Source organism: Pyxicephalus adspersus, chromosome 3 (assembly GCF_032062135.1).
Source record: "Pyxicephalus adspersus chromosome 3, UCB_Pads_2.0, whole genome shotgun sequence".
In the NCBI taxonomy this organism is placed as follows: domain Eukaryota; kingdom Metazoa; phylum Chordata; class Amphibia; order Anura; family Pyxicephalidae; genus Pyxicephalus; species Pyxicephalus adspersus.
Genome location: NC_092860.1, coordinates 78,066,625 through 78,089,129, shown reverse-complemented (window position 1 = coordinate 78,089,129; position 22,505 = coordinate 78,066,625). Strand labels below are relative to the sequence as shown.

At 37.2% G+C, this 22,505-nt stretch overlaps 2 protein-coding genes across 11 annotated transcripts in view; both read right to left on the bottom strand.

Moving 5' to 3' along the window:
- Positions 1-441: 441 nt before the first annotated feature.
- On the bottom strand, positions 442-16,035 carry COX18 (cytochrome c oxidase assembly factor COX18). Of its 5 annotated transcripts, none has more exons than XM_072405351.1 (8): positions 15,884-16,035; positions 13,607-13,856; positions 11,797-12,286; positions 10,968-11,068; positions 7,957-8,123; positions 7,150-7,271; positions 6,619-6,726; positions 442-5,323 (listed from the first exon to the last, which is right to left on the bottom strand). In XM_072405351.1, the coding sequence occupies exons 3-8, from the start codon at positions 12,274-12,276 to the stop codon at positions 5,150-5,152; spliced, it is 1,152 nt and encodes a 383-aa protein (XP_072261452.1). In that variant the 5' UTR covers positions 12,277-12,286; positions 13,607-13,856; positions 15,884-16,035; the 3' UTR covers positions 442-5,149. The 5 variants fall into 5 exon arrangements, with proteins under 5 accessions (XP_072261452.1, XP_072261449.1, XP_072261450.1 ...); XM_072405348.1 differs by having other exon boundaries at positions 13,689-13,856; XM_072405349.1 differs by having other exon boundaries at positions 13,689-13,856; positions 15,907-15,970.
- A 3,977-nt stretch (positions 16,036-20,012) lies between these two features.
- The window catches only part of ANKRD17 (ankyrin repeat domain 17), a 52,850-nt gene continuing 50,357 nt past the window's right edge, over positions 20,013-22,505 (bottom strand). For all 6 annotated transcript variants that reach the window (XM_072405341.1, XM_072405342.1, XM_072405343.1 and 3 more), the window contains 3 exons: positions 21,780-21,961; positions 21,527-21,688; positions 20,013-20,649 (listed from right to left, as the gene is read on the bottom strand). In XM_072405341.1, the coding sequence (XP_072261442.1) occupies positions 20,590-20,649; positions 21,527-21,688; positions 21,780-21,961 (404 nt within the window). In that variant the 3' untranslated portion in view covers positions 20,013-20,589. The remainder of the gene's footprint in view (positions 20,650-21,526; positions 21,689-21,779; positions 21,962-22,505) is intronic.

Sequence of the window (22,505 nt, the reverse complement as noted above, 5' to 3'; positions counted from 1 at the left end):
TTGTAAACATATTTGTACACTTAAATTCCAAAAATGCCTAAAGCTCACTTTAAATATCTTAATGTTCTTTTACTATGGTATTCAATAAATAAATATTTGTGCTTTTCTAAAACATATTAGAAAAGCACAAATATTTGCATCAGTTTACAATAAATGTTATATACCAAAAGTTATATATATATATATATACACGCACACACACATAAACACACAGTATATTCCTTTGCTCCATGCTGATATTTATAAATAGCACCCTTTACCTTTATTCTCTCTGCTACAGAATGTCACTCACCAAATAGTAACGATCTTATATAGTAATAGGTTATTCATGCTTCGGATAAATACCCAAAAATGCCTAGTATCCAGTTCTTCTGTTTCCACCCAACCACAAAGAAGCCTTTCACACAGCCTTATCATATATTAAAGGCCAAAGGAATCCTGTTTCCATTTCTTAACTAATTTTCATTTTAATCATACAAATAAACAAGCCAGCATGTGTCATTCAATATTCAATTTCCAACAAATCATAATTAAACAAAGGAATCCACAGTGTAAAATTTAATGCAGCACAAAAAGATTTTCTTCTGATAGCACTAGTACTTTATAAATGAAATAACAGAAAAACACTGGGGTATTTAAAGTGGCATTATTAGAAATATTTATCTAAATAGATTTAATCAGATTTTTCCATTTGGATATAAACCACAACAATGGGAAACAAGTAAAAATAAAACAGTACAGACTCTTTTAGGATATACTTTAAACATACCGGTAATTGTATATGGAAGCAGCTATATTTGCGTAAGTATGTGTTGGCTGACCACTGAAAACAGTGTACCAATTTTAACTGTTTTTAAGCCAGGAGGTTGTAAAGGTTAATTTACTAATCACTATTTTATGTACAATGACAAAAAAATGGAAGATTGGAGTTTTAATGTAATGCACCATGATGTCCTCCTTTAAATAAAAAATTTTTACAGTTATATGTTTAAACATGTTAAATTGGACCACACTACATATTTACTTGGACATGCCTCTATGTTTTCTCTTTATGTGCCTAACACTTTAAAAAAGGGCTAATTGTTATAGCTGGTAAGAAGAAAAGCCATTCTCTTGGAGAATGTCTTTGTATTGCCTGGGTGGTTTAGGTTACTATAACTTTATTTAACACATCTTTAATGTTTTCACTGTTCTGCATTATTAAAAAGTAATATACATGCTGCAAAATATTATCTATCTAAAGAAGTATGGCAATAGGCAATTCAGCTTAGTTCTTTTTTTAAACAAAGCATTGGATAAAATAGTATTTGGAAAGTACTCCAGTGTTGTAAAGTTTAATAGCACTGGACAGGTTAGTAACAATGTAAAATGTATTTCCATCCCTTTGCTATTAAAATAACAGACAACTGCATGCCAATGGGATTTTATTTGTAAAACTTGTTCTCTACTGCCATCTATTGGTAGCTGAGTGATTCATTTTTATATTTCCAGCTGATGGAGAACTGTATATACATTGTCAATGCCTAAATATATCCAACTAGATTATCACTCCCAACTAAGGATAATATCACTAGGTGTATGAAGCATGCTTTTTTAAAATGTGACATACACACATACACATATATAAAAAAGTTTGAGCTTTAGGTATCCTTTAAAAAAGTATGCATGGCACAAACTTTTTTATTGGTTGTTCTGGAACAATATTGACATTTCCAATAACATCCTGTCTCAAAAACACAACAGGAATTTAATAGAAATCTCCCCAAGTGACACAGTGGTACCCATTACATTTCCCCTCATCTCCTATTCTGGAGACAATTCTAAAATGTTAGGTTTCCCTTCACAATCACACTGGTCTCCAGAACAAAATAAGAATATTCCCAAAACACAAACAACAGTACAAATTGGCAGAGGATCCAACATTGAATGGAGAAGCCATGGGGTATCCTCCGAGGTTGTTAAGGGTTCCTTGAGCTGTAGGTGACTTATTAAATAATGTTGGCATTGTTTTGGATCTAATGCCACTTACCATTGCCAGCATCATGATCTTTTTAGCTTTCTGTAAGAGGGGCATTCTGCTCACCACTGTAAGGGGCATTATCTTACCAACCACTGATGAATACATTTTATCAGGGGTTCCATGAGAGCGTAAAAATGACTTTAGTGTTCCTCTGGGGTTAAAAGGTTGAGAAATGCTGACCTAGATAAAAACTTGAATACGAATAAAACAATTTCAGCAATACTGTTTTTATAACTGCATAAGGGATAAAATAAAATGTAATGTGGATTCAAGGGTTTATATTTTGTGCAATGCAATGAAATAGCTGAAAGTAGAACTGATGTTGTAAATGTAATGTATTTAATACATTAGTACTGGATTACCTTTTAACACTTGTCAAAGCGTCAGAGGATGCCCTGTATCTGAAGACCAAGTCTTTTAAGGATCAGCAACTTGAATGGCCAAAGTCACATCAAAGACATCAAGTAACAATGTGGAAATGTAACATTCATTACAAAGCAGCGATGATTAGAGTTTAAGGTAGATGAAAGTCTCCAGTTAGAAAATAGATTTTTCATTTTACTGAAACTTGACCCTGTTGCTGGAAGGACAACAAAGAGACTGAATTGTATCTGCTATGTTCTGCTGAAAGAGACTCACTCACCGCAATACAGTGGAGGGTCTGATGCCCTTAATTAGCTGTGCTGTTAGTTACAGAGACTTAGCCGAAGGTATAACATTTTTCTTAGACCTTTTAGAAGTATTCTAGACGGAAGTAATTAGGAAAATGACTGAAGTCTGTCCATGGTGTGGAAATGTGGAATTATTAGGGTAATGATCATTTACAAAACAGTACACACACTTATTATTCTGGGATCTACATACAGTAATTTTACAGGGACAACGTAAGTAGGATTTGAGCATTTGCCATTATAAATCACAAACAATGACTGCTTTTAGACAGAGTTGACTATAAGGACCATGACAATCTTTCTTTAGACAACCCTGTCTGAAAGGAACCTTTACAGTCTGAATGTTTTTATTTCTATTGAGTATTATTACAAAAAATAGTGCTGTGATAAAGAATCTGTCCCCTTTCTAGTAATGTGTTGACAAATTTAATCTTTTGTTGTTACACTTACATAAGGAATTGGCATGACAGAAATATTTTAAATCATTTGCAGCAAAAAAAAAAATAAATTTCTTAATCAAATGGACAATTTGGTAATCGGAATAAATTAAGCATCAGGTAAGTATTGCAAAATAAGGTGGATAACCCTTTTTTTTTAAATGAATGTCCCACCTTGAAAAATCTACAATCAAGCAGGTGTTTACCTGCCTGATCACCACCCAACTGTCAACTTTTGTTAAGCCCACACAGCTAGGGACACTCATACAATTTGGCCATACCCACCACTTTAAGGTTTTATGTCACAATTGCAATACAGAATGATTTGTGGCAATTTATTCCTCAAGTCTTTGTGTCAGCAACTGGAGTTTGTGGCCACAAGTGTCCAGCTAATTTTCCCACTAATCTTTCAGAATTTATCACCTGGAAATTGTGGTTTATTTATATCTGGACAGTGCATTAACATCTATTACAATATAGAAGGAAGCAATGTCTGTTATAGAAAATGGTGGTGCGCAGAACAGACCTTGTATTAGAGGAAGAAAGCTTAAAGTGACAACCAAGGATGGTGCTGTATAAAACTCATGGAAAGAGAAAATGCTTTATTACAAAAACATACTCTCTGATGGCTTTGAGTAAGGGACCCCTCTGTGGCCCCAAATCCTTGGCTTTTCAACAAGTGATGACAGTGCTTTAGTAATAAAGAAAGAATCTTGTACTATGGTGTGCTGGGGACTTCATCTTCTACAATATAAATGCCTTTAATGCACTAAAATGCACAATAAAAGGTAAATGCACATTTATTTCCTCTACCCTTGGATTAAATTAGTACCTAACCCTTGCTGTATGAGGGGTGTTATGGTTTTTATCAGGCTCTGGTTAAGGGTAAATAACTATTAATTTTTGGAGTGAAGTAAATCTGCTGCCAGGCTCTGGGTTTTGCCGTGATGTGGAAATATTATGGCACACTTAACAAAGCACCACCCACCAACAAAAAAAATACTTTGGGCACACCACCAAAACTCTGTAAGAAACTTAAAAGTCTCTTCTATCAGTAGAAAAATCTGCCTGTCAGGTATTTACCTTGACTTTGTGACAAAATATTTTGGCTTTGCTTTTTTTGGTAAAGGACACATAGAGCTATGCTTGTAAAACGTTCCTGTGCTGAAAATTCACAGGAGCACAGCAAAAACATCCAACTATTTTTTTTAGCAGCTGAAAACTAATTTACTTAGAAAGAAAAGGAAGAATATTAGAATTTACTTTTGAGAACTTTTCTAGTTGTATGGCACCAATGAATAAGAAGGTTGTGAACTGCCTCCTTTGGGAATAATGTTTTTTCTTTTTGTACGTTTTTCATGTAGTATGGAGTAAATATGCTACTAAAATATTTATTTCCATTTTTTTTTACTCCAGTAAATAGGAAATCTTACATATAAATAATTCTCACCCTTTTGCAGGGAAGCAGATGGCGAATGAAAATCTGGTACTCTGTGATTTCAGGCAGTTTGTTTACTGCTGTGACTATAGACTTAATAACAGCATTTCAGGTTTTATACAGGCGAATTAGTTATCTGAATGTCCCAAGAGGAACACACCTTTCTCTCCTAATACATCTTCTGTAATAATTGTCAAAGTTGCTTTTTTATGAATTATATGAGTTTTTGTTTCAAATTAATTTAAATGTAATACATTTTGAAATTTTAAATTTATGGATTTAAAAATATTTTTTAGGTACCTAAAAAGTCCCCAAAAAAGTATATATGGTGGATGAGTGTGCCAGTCATGAAAAAAGGTAATTACATCTAAAAATATTTTCCATTCTTTGCCATGAAAACTGGATAAATGTTATGTCTTATAAAAAGGAGATTATATATATATATATATATATATATATATATATATATATATATATATAAAAATGTATATATACGTATATTGAACACAAGGACAATAAATAATTTCTTCCTATATTTTAAAACTGTATTGTAACATACAAAGGGCTATGTACAATACATGAACTATTTTCTTTTAAAGTACTTTGTTATAAATGCAGAAAACATGTCTTTGTAGGGTGTGTCAGAGTCAGCCTTGCTCCGTGGAACCCGGAAGAGGCGTCGAACGGTTGGCAATCTTAGCAGCAGATTATGAGTTAAGCCTACAAAGCTGGAGGACACCCAGTAAAGGGCCATACTCTGCAAAACAAAACAACAAACAATCAAAAAATGTATTTATCAAGCTATAGAAAGAAAAGTAAGCCTGCCAAAGGTAGAACACTAGTTCCTCACCACCTATTTGGCTAATTAAAGTTGTGCCTTTAAAATAGCTATATTTAGGAACATTCAGAACTCTCTGGCTTGTAAATTATATTGCATATTACTGGCAGAGTTTTGTCATCAAAAGCTGAAAAAAGATTATCACAGAAAAACAAACATTGAATTTTAGGAATGGTAAATGATATGAAAATAATAAAAAAAGATAGCTAGAGAAGGCTTAAAGTGACTTTGCAATCAAAATTCCCAAGAGAAACAAAAATCTGAAAGGTGCTGTAAGCTTCCTATTTAAGGAACCTTTATTTAGGTTTTTGTAATGGCAATGGTATTTAAAGTACATGGCTACAACATGCCTATTCTTAGGAGGATTAGCTTATTACATTCTGGGAAAATGTTCTTGGCTTACACTAGTCAGAGATTTCACTGGTGCTGCTGGCATTGGGCACATAGGATATATGTCCAAGGGTCTGCAACGATCATGATCGAGGTCCCAACTTCCTGCAGATCAGGGGTGTCACTTTCCATTGCTATGCAGAACCTGTCTTGGTTATATAGAAAACAAATGCCTCACCTGATCAGACCCAAGACCTCACCTTGTGAATTCTGACTCATTCCAGTTATATACATATTGTTTATTATGTGTTTGGAATGGCTACCACATATATACCCATGTGCAGTAGATAAGGTCTCACAAGCAGCAGATGGTATGGATTGGTGTCATTTTTCTGATGCACATATTATGTTACACCGGTAAGAGTCTGTGTTTTGTTTGCTTTGAGTAGGTTTGTATGTTCTTAAAGTCTAGAGCATTGCAAAACCTGCTTGAAACAGGCCAAACACAGATCAGAAGGAGGTCAACTGAGACCAATTACACCAGCCAAAGAATTCTGAAAAATCTCAAACTGATCACAAACTGATGTCACTGAGACAAGCCCAAAGTTCATAAACACAGTCCTGATGGATCAGTGCGTTCTTACTATGAACTGTATTTTCTTTCTGTAGCCACGAATCAGATTCAAAGTGGTAGGGCAGGTCTGGTGGCTTTGGTTAAATAACACCAGTGATTAGTAAAATCATGGCAACACATTGGACCATAAGTTTATTGATAGGCTTGGTGCATGGTCACTTGACAATAGCGGTGCCCTTTGCCTGCACTGTGTGTGCTGCTTTATTGGATACATTGAAATTACAGGCATAACACTGAGTAAGCCACTTACTGAAGGAACACTGGCTGCGATAGGGATCATCAAGATAGATACTGCCCGAATAAAGTTGGTTAAGTATCTCTGAAACCTAGAGAGTTCAATCTTACGAAGGGCAAACATCTGTAAGAATATGAAAAATATTATTGAGTAAAGTATATGATTTATAATGCTTATGCTGATAACAGGGAAACCATTTACAGGTAAAGTAACCGACAGACATAAGACAGTCCCCAATGATCTCCAAGTTTTTTTTTGCGTACAAGTACACCCCCACATTTACTACCATTTTACCATTAAATTAGGAGTTCCAAATAAGGTGCCAATATTAGGAATCTCCCAAAATCGGTCTTATTTAAGCTAGATTCCATAAATGAATAAAAAATTAATCAGCAGTGACATACAGATAGTCAGTGACCATCTTGTACATTGAGAATTACACACTATGCACAAAAACAAGGTTAACAAACATTGGAGTGGATTTCTAACATGTATATACAGAAACATTATAAAAGCTAAAGTTCCAAAATAAGTGTGTATTTGTACCTCTACAAGCACCAAGTTGATGACACCCAAAGATATTGGGAGGATCCAAGTAGAATCAGGAAGTGTAAGATCAGGAAACCAGAGTGCTCCACCATCCTGCAGTTGCTTGTGAAAAAACAATTCTAGAAATAAAGATCAGTAAACATCAGTATGGTGCAGTGTCCCCTACAAGTTTTACTTGTATTTTTAACTGATAATTCCTGGTTAATAATGCTTGAAGTCATAAATGTTGATTCTTTTACAATTATTAACTTCAATAGAACTTAATAGGAAATATTCTGAAACAAGAACAAGTGTAAAAAAAAAAAAAACAGCATCTTCAAGACCCCTCTTAAAAACATCTCTGCCAACTTACTTTGAGCAAGTTCCTGAATGAGACTGTGACTAAAAGGAACCTTTGCATTGCTCATGCTAAGCAAGTGAAGTCAACAGCGCTCTTTCATTATCTGTCAGTGGAAATTATCACAAAAGATTGTTTTCCAGCAACAATGCCCCAACGTCCATCGGATACTTAGTTTTCTTGCTCAGAGGTTTTGCCATGGGTTTATTCAACCAGTATACAGATATTCAAGTTCAGTGATAAATTTAAAATAAACAAATACATTTTATTTATTGAAGCATGTATATGTTACCTTGCATTACTGTACTACAGTCACTTTTTTTACAAGTATACTTTAAACCTAATAATTTGACTAAAAAATAAATATAAACATCCAGAAAGCATAAATAATCTCATTCACCACTATATATATCCAATAGGTCTTAAAAAAATAAACAGTCCAAAACAATGCAATATGGAACAAATACCTGTGGTGGACCCATTCATACAGTAGCTGAAATTTCTGAGAGCCAGAGACATAAATATCCACATTGGAATCTGGATCCACATAATCAGACTGGCTTTAAATGGGTGACAGTTATCCCGAACATACAGCTCAGTTGTTATCCTCTTCATGTTTTTATTGAAATGAAATCTGTTTTTAAAGTAAAAGAAAATATACATATATGAGGTTTCTGCAAAGGTCCTGCAACATAGCACAGATACCTAAGAAAAGATAGAAATCCTTTAGATAATTTATCTTGATGCTACATACCTGTGCTGGAAGCCTCCAATCACAGAGGACATCAACAGATATAGAAAGGCATGTCAAACCGTGGTGGATATGTTCACAATTTATTATCTAACAGCACCAAATCAATCTGCAATCAGCTGTTATTTTTACTGTTGGATGATAAATTGTGGATTTCACAAAATGGGTTGGTGCTCCTTTCTATACCTGTTTGTCAGAGTTTAGTCCATAACAGTAAAGCTGCATACCCACGTGCAATAATTATCGTTGAAAACGAACGACTGTTCGTCCGATAATCATTAACAAAAAAGGTGCACAATGACGCCGACGAACGAGGATTGTCGCTGGAAATGAACGACTGTCCCGGCGGATCTGATTGGGAGAAGATTGTTTGCAATCTATTGTGTGTACGATTGTTCAGTGATCGTGGATGGTTCTGCAGTACACTTTCTCCTTTACATGTCAATTGCTGCATCGTTCAAACCATCTCATCTAGCATGTGTACATTATTGGTGGATTACATTTGAACGATCGTATCAATACAGCCTTGACAGAATCGCGCACAATACAGTCTTTTAAAAATAATCGTGCATAATCAATATTCATTCGTTTTCTAACAACAATTATTGCACGTGTGTACCTAGCTTTACTCTCTCACTATAGCCATTGTTCTGTAAAGATTGTAAATGCTTGAGATTGGAAAATCAAGTATTAGGTTTCAGCAACTTTTGAGTTTCTGTATTCCCCTAGTTTGAAATCTTCATTAATTTCTAAGTCACATATTAGTTCTAAGACTGTCACTCATGTTAACCAAAGGTTTGCATGGTTATTTTATGACTCGAAGGGAATAAATCAGGCAGTCATTTGCTGTCAATATCAACACCAGCTTATTACAAACAAAAGATGTTCTTCCCCAAAAATCAAACACTAGATCAGGGGTCCTCAAACTTTTTAAACAGGGGGCCGGTTCACGGTCCCTCACACTGTCGGGGGGCCGTACTATAGTTTGAAAAAAAAACAGGAGAAGATTCTTATGCACACTGCACAAAACGTATTTATTGTATAAAAAACACGAAAGAACAATACTATATGCACAGCACACTTGCCGATCATTAAAAAAAAAAAGTGGCGTTTACTTTGGCTTTAAAATTGCTTGAGATTATTCCTTTGCATGGAAAATGCACAGATAAATTTGAATTTTCACTGTGTGTATTGAAAATGCAAGTTTATCTTGCATTTTCCATGCAAATGAATAATCTCAAGCAATTCATTAATTTGCTTCTTTTTATACACCCTACCCTACACTCAACACTACCCCACACTTTTTATTAATTAAAAAAGGGCTCCTAAAAAAACTTTGTCAGTGTCTGCTACCTGTCAGTCAGTGCTGCCTTCATACATCGGCTGGATCACACTGCAGCACATGTGTACATGATCAATGTGCATAGTATGTTTATACTATTTACGAATGTACATTGATCATGTACATTTGTGCTGCAGTGAGAACCAGCCTGATGTATGAAGGCAGCAATGAGTCTCTGCTCATACCTTCTCTGCCTGATGGCTTCAGCCCGACAGCTCCAGCGTTACCTCGGCAACAGTGGTGTCACGTGACCGGGTTCCCTGGAGTGCAGATGGCAGGCAGCCAGAACTGTGGGCCGTATTCGTCCCGCGGGCCGAAGGAGGACCCCTGCACTAGATGATAGGCAAAGAATATCTGAATAACGTATAGATGTAATAATAAAACATATTTGTCTTCTTGCGATTTCAGGGTTCATGAAATATACCCTTTTATGATATGTAAGACAGTAGGTCTCTTAGTGAACCTGTAATGACCAGAAATGTCCTGTCTGGGGTTTATATGTTACCCAGGTTTTCATCATATACCTTACAGAACCTCTGATAAGCCTATCTCAGACTGCAATTAGGCAGAAAGGTGAATTGCATGAACACAGACATTGCTCCGTAACCTGTGGAGCAGACAAGCTTAGGTCTGCTGAAGCTAAGACTGGTCAGCGTTGGAAATTTTACTGAAACTCTGTAATTAAGTGGTTGACAAGCACTAGACTTATCAAGTTGGATAGAAAGTTTTGTTTTAAAGTTACTCCTTTCTTTGTGTTTGAAAGCGCTGTGTATATATTGTGAAGAGCACCAAATAAACATACCTCAGCTTGGGAAGAGGTCACTGGACTGGTTTCTGTGCCTAGAACAGCGGCTCACATCAGGGAGCCTAACCCTGCTACCTATCCTGTCTCATAAAATAAATATATACACACACCAGTGCTCAAACCAGAATTTTTTTTAAGCTGGGTGGGAAGAAATTGTAGGTGGTTGGTGGCCCCTGTGTTGTGACCCAACTCATTAGTAACCACATCAGTTGGTAAAAAGTGCTGGGTGGTGCACCCGGCTAAAAGGGGCTGGGGAGAACACCGCACACATACACTATATTTTTATATATATATATATATATATATATATATATATTTATTTTATCAGCTCCACTCCATTGAAAGTCAGTGTGTTGTGTAATGCATTTACTATGTGACGTACTAATGGGGTGTCAGAGTAACATGCTCTACCTTTCAATAAATGACTAGATTCTTCCTCCAAATAACTGCACATGGTTTGGATCTTTACACACCCGAGTCCTGTTGCTCTTCTACACTACCCTACAAGTGTATATGGCTTTCACCTGCACATTTCCTCTCCTGAACTTTAACAGTAATTGGTTAACCATAAGAAACTCACTTTGCAACTTTGTCACTCCATCCCTGCTGCTTTCCATATACTGATACCTCGTATCGAAGCCGTTTTGCTAAACTTTCAATCTCCGATTGTAAATTTTCCACCTAGCTGAAGAAAGACATACATTACAACAAATCAAGCATTTGTTTAGCATTATATATTGTCTCACATGAAAATACTATGTATCAGGACTTGATCAGAAAGATAATGACAAGTCAGAAGTTTTAGGGGTGTTTTTAAGAGGGATGGGCAAACCCAGCCTCATCTGTCTGCCTGAATTCACCTACATTTATTTTATATACCCTGGCAGCTAATGTAAAAGATGAGACGAGTTACAGGTTAGTGTAAAAAACCTTTCCTATTCATATTCAATCTTTCATTGTCCACCTACCACTGACAAAAAGAACATTTTACAATTCAAGTTGATGATACACAACTATGGGTGGAATAAATACCACGGTTTGCTATCTTATGTGCAGACCATTTCTTTTACAAGCTTTCTTGTAACTGTGGTAAAACCTGGTTGAAACACTATATATAAAAAAAAATCCTTAAATTCAAACGAAAATTAGTGAACTTTGAATACTCTTCTGCTGTCAATTACTGAAGCAGTTAATAGCTGGCAACATTTCTGGGAGTCTAAGTCCCCTGGGTACTTCCCCTATTCCCAATGTCACTACAAGACTTAGAAGATGAAGAGTCATCAGATGACAACAGATCTCAGTGGAGGATCATGAAACATGCAGAGCTGTCAGATTTTGGAGGATATTTAGCCAGCAAGATTTCTTAACTACTGCAGAGATAAGCTGCAAATCAAGCAAAGATTACGCACCTTCGCCAAAATATACATCTGATAGATGGACAGAGGGAGGGTTACTGCTGTTCGGAGTATGACAGTTGCGCATAAAATGTTGGCCCACCATGGTATTCCTGTAACTTCTTGTAATGATATAAGCACATTTTCAGCCAAGTGAACAGGCGCAGAGTCTGCCATTTTGGCATATACTCCATGGTCACCAGTCACCTGTCCAGTCGATGCTGCTGCAAGTGAGGCTGCAGAGATAATGTTCCTGTTAAGGGGAAGTAAAGGTAGATGTGATGGAAGCAGAAGCCTTTTACTATACACTCCATTATATCTATGGAAGTCGGGGGAAATTTGTGAATATGCTGCTCGTCCTTTTGTATGGCTTTTGTCATCAACCACCCCAATGGTCCTCGCATATAGATATCTTCTAGGCAGCAGGAGCACACAGGAATGGAATTCACTGCTTCTTGTCCAGAGAGACACATTCTTCACTAAATGACAAAACATCTTCACTGATCTAAACAAGAAAACATACCAATTCAAAGTTATTTATAGTAGAGTGCACCCTAAACAAAAAACATACCTATTTTACATACTTATTACTAAGATTTTATTCTCAATAAAATTCTGCAAACCCAGTCGCTAAAAACCCACATAGGCTTTTCTTTTAATTTTCAATAATGGTAAATAGGCAGCTTTCAATAAAGTATTATCTAGGGACCCTGCTATGAAGAACTTTGTTTAGACACCTCCTTTTATATGGTGACAACATTCTTTACCTGTGTTGCAGCTGCACTGCTGGGTTGCCACAGGCTTCATTTTGCCATTTCAGCAAAATTTTTGCAGGTATGGTCAGCTGCTGTCACCATTAACTAAGTTACCCTGAAACATACCCTGTAGCCACCATTGCTGGAGGAGACATATGTAGACCAATAGGTGGTTGCAAGGAGGCTACAGGAAACAGCAGCACTGAGATGAAAAGAAGGATGAAATGGTCAATTTTATTTAAAATAAAAATGTTTTAGCAAACTAATTATCATTCAGAGTTGACATCCTAGAGTTGATCCTTTCACACATATATATTGGTTGGCTTTCCACTGACTAGCGTGGTTAAGCTATGCCTGCTGGATTCTATGTGGAATTCATGGAAGTCCACATTAATTAGCAGACCCTGCAAAAAAATGATCTCAGTGTACTTTAAACTGGAACTTCACTCAAAACACTTATTTTTAGTTTTAGACTTTTTTGAATGTGTTGAATGTGTCCTCATTGGGGAAATTCTGGTCTGTGGTTACTAAGAAAGAATACAGACAGAGGGACAGAAAAAAAGAAATCTCCTTAACAGAGATCCAGACCAAAAGTTCTAACCCTCGGTACAAAACCAAGGTATTTGCTAGATTTCCATTTTAACTACTAGACGGCCACAATACTACAATGCAGGCACCAAATAATTACAGTACCCTGGAATTTGGGAGGGAAGAAGAAGAGCACCCAAAGCTACTACCAGGCACCATTAGATACCCAAATAGTAATATTTCCTCATTCTCTAAGATTGTAAACTCTTTGGGTCAGGGTCCTCTCCTGTGTCACTGTCTGTATCTGTCTGTCTGTCATTTGGAACCCCTATTTAATGTACAGCACTGCGTAACATGTGGGCACTTTATAAATACATTTATTAATAATAAAAATAATAATAATAATAATAATGTTTTATTGGTATTATCAGGGCATTGGTCGATGTGCCCTAAGACCTGCCACATTTTTTCCCACTGGTATTGGAGTGTAGTTTCCTATACCCCACAAAACAACACTAATAGGAAAATGTTCTGATGCTCACAGCAATCAGAAATTCGGTTTCAATAGCCCCTTGAAATGTTTTATCCAGGTGGTCCCAGCAGAAGAAGACAGCTTATATTCACCCCTCTGGCAGAAGCAGGAATCCTGATGGGATTATGACACTTTATGTCAATTCAGATTTCTTATTTGACTTTCTATATTACTGCAGGATTCAATAGTGATGTAAGGGGTCAGAAAAGGAAGCCAGCGTTGCAGCTCCAGGTCCAATGCCGATTTCTGAGGCTGCAGGGCTGGAACAGAGAAGAGGTGCAGAGCTGATGAGTGAAAACACTTACACACCAGACATTTTTGCATGGCATTTTGCATACTACTGCAATTATTAGTACTGACAGTAAATAGGATATGTTGTCTGATGTACATTTATATTGTACGATTTTACATTTTGTTTCATATGGTATATTGATGTACATTGTATATCAATTTCTATCCTTATGAAGGTGCATGGAGGATTTAAGATGGAACTAAGGTCCTACTTTGAACTTCTGTGAATCAAACAGATGGTTATTGCAGAAAAGGACAGGTGGGGTCTCTTCTGCAATAACTGCTCTTACCTGCCTGTCCGTCACCAAGCTGTCAAATTTATCAGAGAATTCAAGGAAACTCAGCAATCTTGGCTTCTATTGAGCATGCCAGGAATGAATTCAGTGATCACTCCAGTGATTTTCGCCATCCCAACATAACCAATTTTCATCGGAAAGCAGAGAGGAGGGAAGATGGTGACACCCTGCGATGGAAAGGGGATAGGTGGATAGTTGCAGGTTAGTTCTGCTTTAGGTTCACACACTGCACTAGATCTCCATCCACCTACAAACTGCACTGGTATCTGATTTACCATTTCAAAACCATATGTCTTCTCCCACCTCATTAGCTGTAAGCTCTTCGGGGCAGGGTCCTCTCCTCCTGTGTCACTGTCTGTACCTGTCTGTCATTAGCTACCCCTATATAATGTACAGGGCTGTGTAATATGTTGGCACTATATAAATCCTGTTTATTAACCTCCCGACCGTTAAGCCCGACCTTGGTACGGGCTAAAAAAAGTTGCTCTTTTGGTTAACCCCGAGATTTTCTGTACATTAAAACACCCACTTACCTGGTGCCCCTGTGCTCATCCAGCGTCGTGTTCGTGTTACAGCGTCGTCCTCCGTCGATCGTCGTCCGTCGATCTCCCTCTCCAGCGTCGGGTGCCTTCTCCTATACCAGCGGGACCGGTAAGAAGCCGGCCGGCATCTTGTGTTCCGCTGGCCGGCCGGCGGAACACAAGATGCCGGCCGGCTTCTTACCTGGTCCCACTGATCGTCCCGCGTCGTTCTCGTTCCAGCGCCGGGTGATCTCTGAAACAAGAAGCCGGCCGGCGGAGGAAAAAAACAGCCGGCCGGGTTCTTGTGCGTGCGTGCGCGATGAAAATGAAACTCATTCATTCATTTTGTATTGGATTGGATACAGGAGTTTGTATTCAATCCAATACAAAATGAATGAATGAGTTTCAATTAAAAATAAATACAAAGTATGTATTTTGTATTGGATTGGATACAGGAATTTGTATTCAATCCAATACATAATGAGAGTTTGAATTTTGTTCTCATTTTGTATTGGATTGAATACAAAGTCCTGTATCCAATCCAATACAAAATAATAGAAAATATATTTATGTGGTTTTGTCTATAGGTATGTGACGGACACTAGGGAGGTGTTTTAGAAAAATATATTACTATACATTATACCGAATTATCGCATTTTCAGTATTTTTCATTTATTTATGTGTTCTTGTTTAAGCTGAATTTTGTGTTTTTCCTTTAATTTTATTAAAAGCAATTTTTTTTTTTTACATGATTGTGTGTTTCAAACATTTTTTCTATTCATTATATCTACTAGACCCCTATTCGGACATATTTCTGTAAGTTACAGGTCTACAATTTAAAAAAAAATTTAATGAAAACCTGTAACGCTTTTGGTACAGAAATCTAGACATCAGTGTAACGCTCAGGTGGTTAATAATATGTGTAATGTAACAAAATAGTATTTTAGTATATATATTTTTTTATTTATGTTGTCCAGACATTCCCATTATTGTTCCCTTATCAGATCCATGCTCACAACATCCCATACATTTGCTGTTGTCTTGCATCATTGTTTCCTGTCATTAATTAGTAAGATGTTAGCAGTCATCAAGCAATGATCAGCTCCCACAGCAGCAGGGCAGCAAAGAAAACCTGATTTAGTATGTCTCCTGTTATACATATTGTCATTCTTGTAGTACCTTATCTAGGGAGGTCATATCACCTCTTCTACCTGTCTCTCCCCTAGTTCCTCATGTGCTCCAGTTCCAAGCATCATTTCCAGATCAAAGTCATGCGTTCCAAGCCTCACTCTCAGATGCATGTCAATCGCACTCATTGGCAGACCCGTGTCATATATTGCAGACTCACATTCAAACCAATGTCACGCTTTCGCGCTAGATGATAACGTCACGTGTTCCAAGCCTCACTATCAAATTAAAGTGACACGTTTCAAACTTTATTTTTAGATCAATGTCACGCGTTTCAAACCTCACTTTGAGACCAGGTTTTGCGCTTCAAGCCTCATTGTGAGATCATATCACGTGCTAAAAGTTTCATCTAAAAAACTGCGTACTTCATTCCTATGTTTCCAAGACTCGCTTTCGGATTTATGTCACGAGTTTCAACCTTTGCTTTGCTGCCGGGCCATGCGTTCCAATTCTCACTTTCAGAATAATGTCACGTGTTTCAAGCTTCGCTTTGAGACCAGGTGATGCGCTTTAGGCCTCATTTTGATATATCACGTGCTAAAAGCCTCGTTTACAAAGCTGCGTATTTCCTTCGCACTATACGCAGGAGCCGCTTTGTAAGTGTGGTGTTTACTCAAAAACAAAATAGGCCACTTCCTTCACGTAGTATGAATGCTTCTGTATTAAAGTCTGTTATTATTTAATGCCCCCCTGCTGTTTAGCGTTAGTTCAGCGTTAGGGGCGGAGCCTGGTGGTCCGATACGTACTTCCGCTTACCTCATTACACAATAACCCTCTCATATCCGGTCTCTTTAATCAAACTTTTCCCGGTACAAATAATTATAAAGCAGTCAGCATGTATATCTAGGTACAAATCTATAATAACCCCAGGGTTGTCACCTTTTTAGTAAAAGTACGCAAGCCTTATGTTTTTTTTATCTAATCATATACTTGGCAGCAAATCTAACTTTTATTAGGCCTGAAATCCTGTTCCGTTTATTACACAACTGGAGCACAGCAGGAAATGATATTAGAAGCTCTGTTCATCCGGTCGGGATATCAGTACAGTACTGCTCACACATCTATGAGACATTACCACCGATCTCTCCTCGGGCTTCTGATGAGCTGTAGATTGTTTGCTGCCATGTTGTGTGCACATACATGGGCTCCAGAGGCATTTGTATGGCCAGATTGCAGAACAGAGCAATGGTATGCCATGCTTACACTGCTAGCAGGTTATTCTCCATCACACATCCCATGGTGGCAGAGCAATAGAGCACAACTAGGAGCCAGGGACAGATGAACATTTACTCCACTCCTATTGTGCCCGACTTCCCCCACCTCCTAGATTGTAAGCTCCTCGGGGCAGGGTCCCCTCTCCTCCTGTCACTGTATTTGTCAGTCATTTGTAACCTCTATTTAATGTACAACGCTGCATAATATGTTGGCACTATATAAATACTATTTAATAATAACGCTTGTTCTGTAACTCCATATAATAAAGCCATTTTTCCCTAAACCATCATCTACAAATGCTGCAAGAGCATCGTTGTCCCCTTGTCCAAGCTACAGGCCAACATCGGGCTGCAGTAAACACAAAAGCAGCTTCCTCATTGACACTACATGCAGGTGTTCCCTCTGATTTAGCAGTCATATGATACAGGACAGAATGTAATGCTTATAGACCATTCAAATTATTACTGTATTCCTTCCCTTATGTTCTGGCACTGTAGTAAATCAAATGCTTCACATGTACTTGTATAGTTTGCCTCATCAATACTGTTCAGGAAAGTTTAATAAGAATTGGAATACATTTTTGGAATGTTTTAGGCCTGTGTTACAGTACAAAAGCAAAAAAACCTGCAAAACTGGGCAACTTTTTTTTTTTTTTTTTTTTTTACATTTGCTACACAATGGGCCCAATTTATTAAAGCTCTCCAAGACTGAAGATAAATTATCATGTGAGAACCTGGGTGATTCAGCAAACCTGGAATGGATTTCTTTAAATCATTGGCCAAACATTTTTAAACCCTGCACCAGAGCTACTCCAGTTTTGTTGGATCACCAATGCTAGTATATCTTCCTTCTGGAGTCTTGGAGAGTTTAAAAAAAAAAAAAAAAAAAAACTTTTTCCCAGTGACGTCGATGCATGGAGCATGGTGGGAATTTCAAATTATTTTGTATTGGATTCAATACAAAACAGCTGTACTGAATCCAATACAAAGTAATCATTACATTTATATGGTATATGTACTCTTGTTTTAACAGATTTTTGTGTTTTTTATTTAAAGTTTATTATTAAATTTATCAAATATTGGACATACTTCGGTGAGTTATGCCTAAGAATTACAGGCCTACAAATGTAAAATAAACTTTCATGAAAGACGAAAATGTATTGCTTTTAGACATAAATCGGGACAGAAATGAACTGCACAGGAGGTTAATACATCAGGTCCAAAGAATATTTCCAAAGCAAGATGAGAGAAGTCATTCTTGCAAAATTCTGGCCTGGGCAGCCTGAACATTGTACAAGTGCCTCTTCCCAGCATCTGGGGTATATTAGGAAAGTTGCCAGGAGGTGAAAGGAGACAACTGTGACAAACAAAACTGTTTACTTATCCTTTAATAAAAGTTATTTACTAATTTACAATACATGTGTTATTCACTGTAGCAATTATTTCTACAATGGTTTACGAATGGGAGGATCTCGTAACAAGTGTAGATACAGTGTCTGTAAACCATAACCGAGCATTTTTTTTATTGAGAACTAGAAAGTAATCATTAAAAAGAAAGATTTGACAAACAGGCTTTTATATAAGCACCAACAAAATGGCCGCAGATCTCCCAATTTTCCTGTGTGGAGTCTCTTAATACTTTTATTACCTTGATTGTGTAATTCCTCTTCTCAGCCCTTGTGTTTTCATTGGAGGGCTGCAAAAGAAACTGTCCTTAGAAGCAACCATTCTCTCCTCTGACAGCACAGCTGGATAAACCTAAACCTTGTTCCATACCTACCTAAACCTATTATGGGCTTATTGCCCTATTTCTCACTATTCCTTGTTATCAATTCTTCTCTTGCCATTGCTGATGGTACAGTAAATAAGCAGTAAAAAAGTAGCTCCTTTGTATTGTGTCGGGGCTCATGCAGACATCATTAGAACAATGGATGCAACCCTGTATTACAATGACTCACTGAACTATTTTGTGACTCCACAGAGGACATTAAATAAAGGTAGCATGTCCTAATAGTAATTTTTCTGCTTGCCTAGGGTACCCTTGAAATGTTAATGAAACTTGTCTTTTAGTATAGGCATCATGGGTTGCAGCAGTTGATGTTTAGGAATGTTATGGGGGTGCTCAGTTTGAGGAACCAATTTTGCATCAATACAAAAATTGATAGCGAACTGGTACATGTAAATCTGCTAAAAACAGATTCAAGATATATTTTGCTGAAAGGTGGTGGGAATTTTCGTCCAAAAACTGTAAATTAACAGCAATTACCTAATACAAAATACATGGATATGAATGGTTTTCCCCATTTATATTATTTAAATAAACAAACAATTTTGAGGAAAGATTGTGAACTTTATGTAAGTTTAACGTCAGTTAAATTGGCACATCATGGTTAGGTTTTCCCATTACTCCCAGTAACAAGAGAGTCCTCATTTATCTATTACTTAGTACCCCTGCAAAGTACTACAAATACTTGTCATCTCGGCCAGTGAAGAGAACCTAAAGCACTGCAGCTGAATTTGGAGCAGAATTGCTACTCATTCAGACAGAGATGTTGCAGGGGGATGGCTATAAGTATTGCCACAGCTGATTCAGCTTGTAATTTATGACAGCACTACATTGGTCTTCATTGGTCACTGTGAGCTGCAGTGTCTGGGAGAGGAGTACATGAAGTACAATTAAGGAAGGATTTGCCATAGTCACAGAACTTAAATACAATTTATATTTAGTAGGCTTGTAAACCACATTTGAATTGAAATTTGTACCTGTCAATACATAATTGTGAAAGCCCCAGGGGGAAAATATTGTGGATTTATGTTGGAAGTACATGTTAGTTGAAATCGGCCCTTAGCTTGCAATTAAAGTTTTACAAACTTTTTAAATGAAACAAAACAACAAAACACAAATGTTATGCTTATTAATAGTTTAATGTATGAAGGAAACATCCAGATTTCTGAATATGAAGGTACATCTCACATTAATTTAAGTCTACGTATTGTAGAGCCTCTATACTGACATATTGAATTCTCTGCTTAGCCATTTCTGTTATGTAAACAATTGTACATTTATTTCCATTCTAAAACTTCAGAATCAGTTACGTAATTTTGCTAATTTGTCTGTGTTTGCTTAGAAGCAGTTTACAGTACTAAAACCAACCAGCCAAACAGCTTCGAGGGAAAAAAAATAAAGTTATGTTCATAAACAAAAGGGGGAAAAAGAAAAGCAAAGGTAAAAGAAAAGGAAAATAAAATAAGGTGGGAGAAGGCTAACTATAGTGAGATTTATGGTGATGAGAACTGGGCTGTCACAACGGTCACAGAAAAAGGTCAGTTAGTAAATTCTTCTGCAAAAAGCCTACACACTTCAGTCAAGCACATCAGTAGAATGATCTGGGAGTATGTCATCTCTTTTTGCTTCTGTGGGATGAAGGTATTTGTGTTTGATTTCCCTACTCGCTGAAGGATTCTCCATGCCTACAACACAAATCAACCCATCTGGTTCATGTGTACACTGTTCATGTGGGGAGTCCAGGTTCCAGTCCATACCTAAAAAGCAAGATTGATATCTTATTCAAATGGTTTTAGAATGAGGGACACTGATGTGATCATGCACTGTGAAGCACTGTGTAAAATGTTGGCGCTATATAAATACTGGTAAAAAAAAAAAAGCACATAGTAGAATTTAATTTCATCATATAGATGGATCAGTCATCAAATTAAGTTTAAAGTAGAAATAAACTGTTTTTTTTTTGTTTTTTAAACACTGAAAGGAAGTTTTCTATTGGGGGGAACCATGTTTGCAAAGTTTTCTCTAAATAAATACTGAGCCATACATGAGCTGGTAAGTATTCAATCCTGGCTCATGAACAGTGCTAAAACAATTGATGCCAACAATGATCAGGAAAAGATGGTTGCCAAAACTACAACCCTAGCCAGTCCATGCATCTCGCCAGTTCATAGTCTGTGCACGGTCACACATGGATAAACAATATTTATAGTAATATAAACTACATGACCTAAAGGTTAATCCAATTGTGAAAAATATGAAGCTGGTGGCTCTGACAAAAGACAAAATTCACTGGTATGTTGCCCTTGTCTTTTATGTAACCTTGGTTTTATGACTGAATAAATGTGTTCCATATTGCTGTGTGCCAGGTATAGATACATGAACAAGCTTATGCATGTAAGAACAATCAAATAAAAACTGCAGTTATCTGAAGAAAAGTCAGGGAAATAAACTGGATGGACTTTTAACCATAAAGAAGAAAACATGGGTAGAAACATGTATACACCATATTGGAGAGTAAATAAAAAAAAAGTTTGTACTATGGCTTCATTCCTGCAAAAATATAACTGCATTACAAAACTACGGTTACTTGTATCACCATTGGCAATTTATATGGACTTAAGTGTTAAAACCTACTGTTTGAGGGCCATTCTCTGTTGAGTTTGAAACCATTTTTATAAGCGAATTCCAGGATGGATCAGCAGCATGAGGTCCATTGAAAATCGGCCCCCCAGTACCATCTGGCATCGGGGCTACAGGAGGAATCATTGCATTTCCATACATTGAGAATGGCATGCCCTGAAGGGGAAAAAATAATAAAAAAGATAAAAATGGTTATATTTAGAAATACACAAAAATTGCCTAAAATAAATTTGGATGGGAATATTACCCCAACTTTTGGAAAGTCCATGTAGCCAGCAGGCACATGTTGATGGAATGCTCCTGAAGCAGGCACAATGCCAGATGTATCTCTCTCTATTCCTTGATGTTGCGAAAACACTCCAGGATCAGACATGGGCCTATGAATTATGTGATTCCCCATGCCCGTGTGGCACCAGTCCGACACTTTATCTATAAAAGAAAACAAGTTGGTTTCTTTTTGCATTAATCATGCATACCAACAAGCAGTAAAATATATATATACACATGTTTATTCTGTATCAGGGATAAAACTATTACAAATTACATTACAATGCCATTTGTTTCACTACTAAATGCGATTACACTCTTGACAACACAAGGGACGCTAGAAAGTTGGGCCATAGTGCCGGCCCACTGGGCAGTTAGCGAAAATTACAATGATAAAAAAATAAAACAAAAAAAAAATGCTAACGGGGTGGGCATTAGAAGGCTGGGACAAAGTATAGTGGGGATACGTAGAAATCGGACACAAATATAGGAGTTACAGCAGCGGTCCCCAACCACCGGGCCGCGGCCCACTACCGGTCCGCAGCGGTGTTTTCAGTGGGGCGCGAGTACATGATCCATTATTAAAAACGAAGCGGCACCCAACCACCATCCGCAGACCGGAAGTGGTCCGCAGCGGTGTTTGTATGAGATGCCGGTAAATGTACACAGTAGTCTGTGTACAAGCAATGCGAGCACATGACATGCA